Raw genomic sequence first — 2,701 nt, 5'->3', positions numbered from 1 at the left:
CATGAAACCTTAATTTTAAAGTTAGAGATATACATAACTAAAATTAAGTAAGACTTTTTAATTTATATATCAAAATCAAATCGAGTCTAAAATAATTTGGCACGTGATTGAGTTCATTTTAAACCCTAGTAGTACTATCCATATTATTGTAAAAAAAAAAAAAAAAAAAAAGAAAAAAAAAAAAAAAAAAAGAGGGGGAGATAACCTCCAACACCCGCCATAAAAAGCAAAACAACAACTAATCTATCGTTTGCCATCGGACGTGATTGAGTTCATTTTAAACCTAATAATAATATTCATATTATTGTAAAAAAAAAAAAAAAAAAGAAGTAATACCGATGGTCTCAATTTAAAGTAACGAGAGCTACTGTCCCATTGTTGATTGACAATAAATAAAATGTGTGTTTGTGTGTGGTGTTGTTGAGAGAGAAATAAGGTGTAGCAGAAGAACTGATAGAGAACTTTCAAAGCTCTTTATCTTCTACCATCACTCAACTATAGCCTCTACATCATCTTTTTTCTTTTCTTTTTCTTTCTGTCTCTTTCTTTCTTTCTGTTGGTACCACACCACACCATGTAGGTCTCCCGGCCCACCCCACTATTACACCTTCACACATTCAATATTATCTTCTTCTCTCTCTCTCTCTTATGACTTTTTTTGTTGTTGTTTCCTTTGCAGGAGACCAGATGGAAACCCTTTAGACCTTAACAATCTTCCTGATGACAACTCTAGAGATCATCTTTCTAAACAACTTCTTCACAACACCTCCTCACCTGGTAAATAAATTCAACTTTTTTTTATTTTCAAAGAAATTCAGATCATATTATAGTGTATACAAAATGTTTTATTTTGTTTTATTTTTCACAATCACACACACTATTGATAAAAATCAAGCTTGCGGTTTTCCTGTTATTCTGTTAGACCTAGACTTTGTTCTAAAGATGATAGCTAGAGGAAAAGGAAAAAAGTAGGTTGTGAAGAGAGTAATTAAATGCAAATGTAATTGTAAATGTAATGATGATGAATTTAAGGAAAAGGAAGGGTCTCATCGAAGTTACTGAAAAAGGATATTGTGGTTACAACAGTTACAGGTTATAAGGAAAAAGAAGATGATAGAAAAGATGAGGAGTGTGGAAAGGTGTATGAGTGTAGATTTTGTTCCCTCAAATTCTGCAAGTCTCAGGCTCTTGGGGGACACATGAACCGTCACCGCCAAGGTCTCTCTTCTCTTTTATTTTATTTTTACTTTTTCTCTAAACAATATTATATCATTTATTTTTTTACCATTATTCCATGATATATCATTTGTGAGTGCAGAGAAGGAAACAGAGAAATTGAACAATGCTCGTCAACTGCTCTTACGTAATGATCACAACCTTGTTGCTCAAGCTGCCCTTCACTTAGGGTATTGTTTTTTCTATTTTTACCTTCAACATTTATTTTTCAAAAATCACATTCAAACATAGTAATTATTACTTATCTTACAATTCAGATGTTATCCAACAATAGCAACACACATGGGAGATCATCACACAACAGTACCTATGAGATACCAAAGATCAATGTCTGGTTCATCATCCTCAAACCAACAAGTACAACAATATTTGTATGCATCTTCATCTTCACCTTCACGGCAAGTATCTTTCCCAACACACTTGAATATTCCACATCAGCAACAAATAAACAATTACCATATGAGTCACGTGATGAGTAACAGCCAGCAGCAACAATATGGAGGTGAGTCAAGTAACTATACTTGCATAGGTGCACCGGTGAGACAAGGTGGTTATCCTTCAACAATGAATCGGTTTGAAGATGGATTGTAGTGTTATGATAATTAATTAAAGAGAGAGGTGAGCTGACACATAGGGTTATGAGTGATGAAAGAGAAAGATAGTTATATATCTATGTATCTATCTACAGTAAGTAGGTGCAGCTTTTGAGCTCATTGACACGCTCAGCTACTTTGGCTTGGAGCTGTGCATGGGAATGTCTTTTGTATGTTGGTTTGGTAGGACAATAACAAGTCATTGGATATCAACTGAAACTCTCTCTATTTAATATTTCTTTTCTAACTAAAAATCCAAAAAAGACTCTCTCCATTCATCCAACTCTCTCTAGTCAAACCAAAATTAGAATATTCTAGTTTCTTGACGTGCTCATCATGTCAGTCTCACACTAATGCTTGCACATTTAAGGTACTAGAACAACAAAAGTTCAATACTCAACTTTAGTGTTTCCGGAATACAATACAATATTCAAACAATCAATCATCAATCAAATTTCTTCTTAATTCTATCTACAACCTTATATATTTCCTCCAAAATGCGTAATTATTTTTTTACGGAAATCATTTTTTATGATACATTTCCGAATATTATATATTTTGTTGTTAACAAATCAATTAATTAATAGTTGAATCATGTCATTTTTATTAATCAATTTATAAACTTAACACAATCAATTTCTTAAATTTTGTACTTTAGATTTTTTTAATAGCATATTTAATATATTCAAAGCTAAATCAGACGATTACAAGGAGTAAAATGAGTCTAATATACAACAACACATCATCTTTTATATTTTTATGATATATTAAAAATAAAAATATTTTATATTATTAATTAATAAATTTATTTATTGATTATTTAATAAATAATGCTATTTTATAAAGAAAATATTAATAGAAATTAAAATAGG

General features: G+C 31.0%; 1 protein-coding gene across 1 annotated transcript; it reads left to right on the top strand.

The window, feature by feature from the left end:
* The first annotated feature begins 372 nt into the window (after positions 1-372).
* Positions 373-2,048, top strand: LOC101507502 (zinc finger protein JAGGED-like). Its single transcript, XM_073368055.1, has 5 exons — positions 373-576; positions 680-777; positions 1,087-1,218; positions 1,319-1,406; positions 1,494-2,048. Coding segments are annotated over exons 1-5 (654 nt in total). The 5' UTR covers positions 373-574; the 3' UTR covers positions 1,828-2,048.
* The last annotated feature ends 653 nt before the right edge of the window (positions 2,049-2,701 follow it).

This window comes from Cicer arietinum, chromosome 4 (genome assembly GCF_000331145.2).
Source record: "Cicer arietinum cultivar CDC Frontier isolate Library 1 chromosome 4, Cicar.CDCFrontier_v2.0, whole genome shotgun sequence".
Lineage (NCBI taxonomy): Eukaryota > Viridiplantae > Streptophyta > Magnoliopsida > Fabales > Fabaceae > Cicer > Cicer arietinum.
Note: the sequence above shows the minus strand (reverse complement) of the source record. Positions and strands in the feature narration are given on the sequence as shown.

Bases quoted from the DNA above. Each gene is read 5' to 3' on its own strand.
- LOC101507502 (XM_073368055.1), top strand. The intron at 1,219-1,318 runs GTCTCTCTTCTC...TTGTGAGTGCAG, and splicing joins CATGAACCGTCACCGCCAAG to AGAAGGAAACAGAGAAATTG. The intron at 1,407-1,493 runs GTATTGTTTTTT...CTTACAATTCAG, and splicing joins CAAGCTGCCCTTCACTTAGG to ATGTTATCCAACAATAGCAA.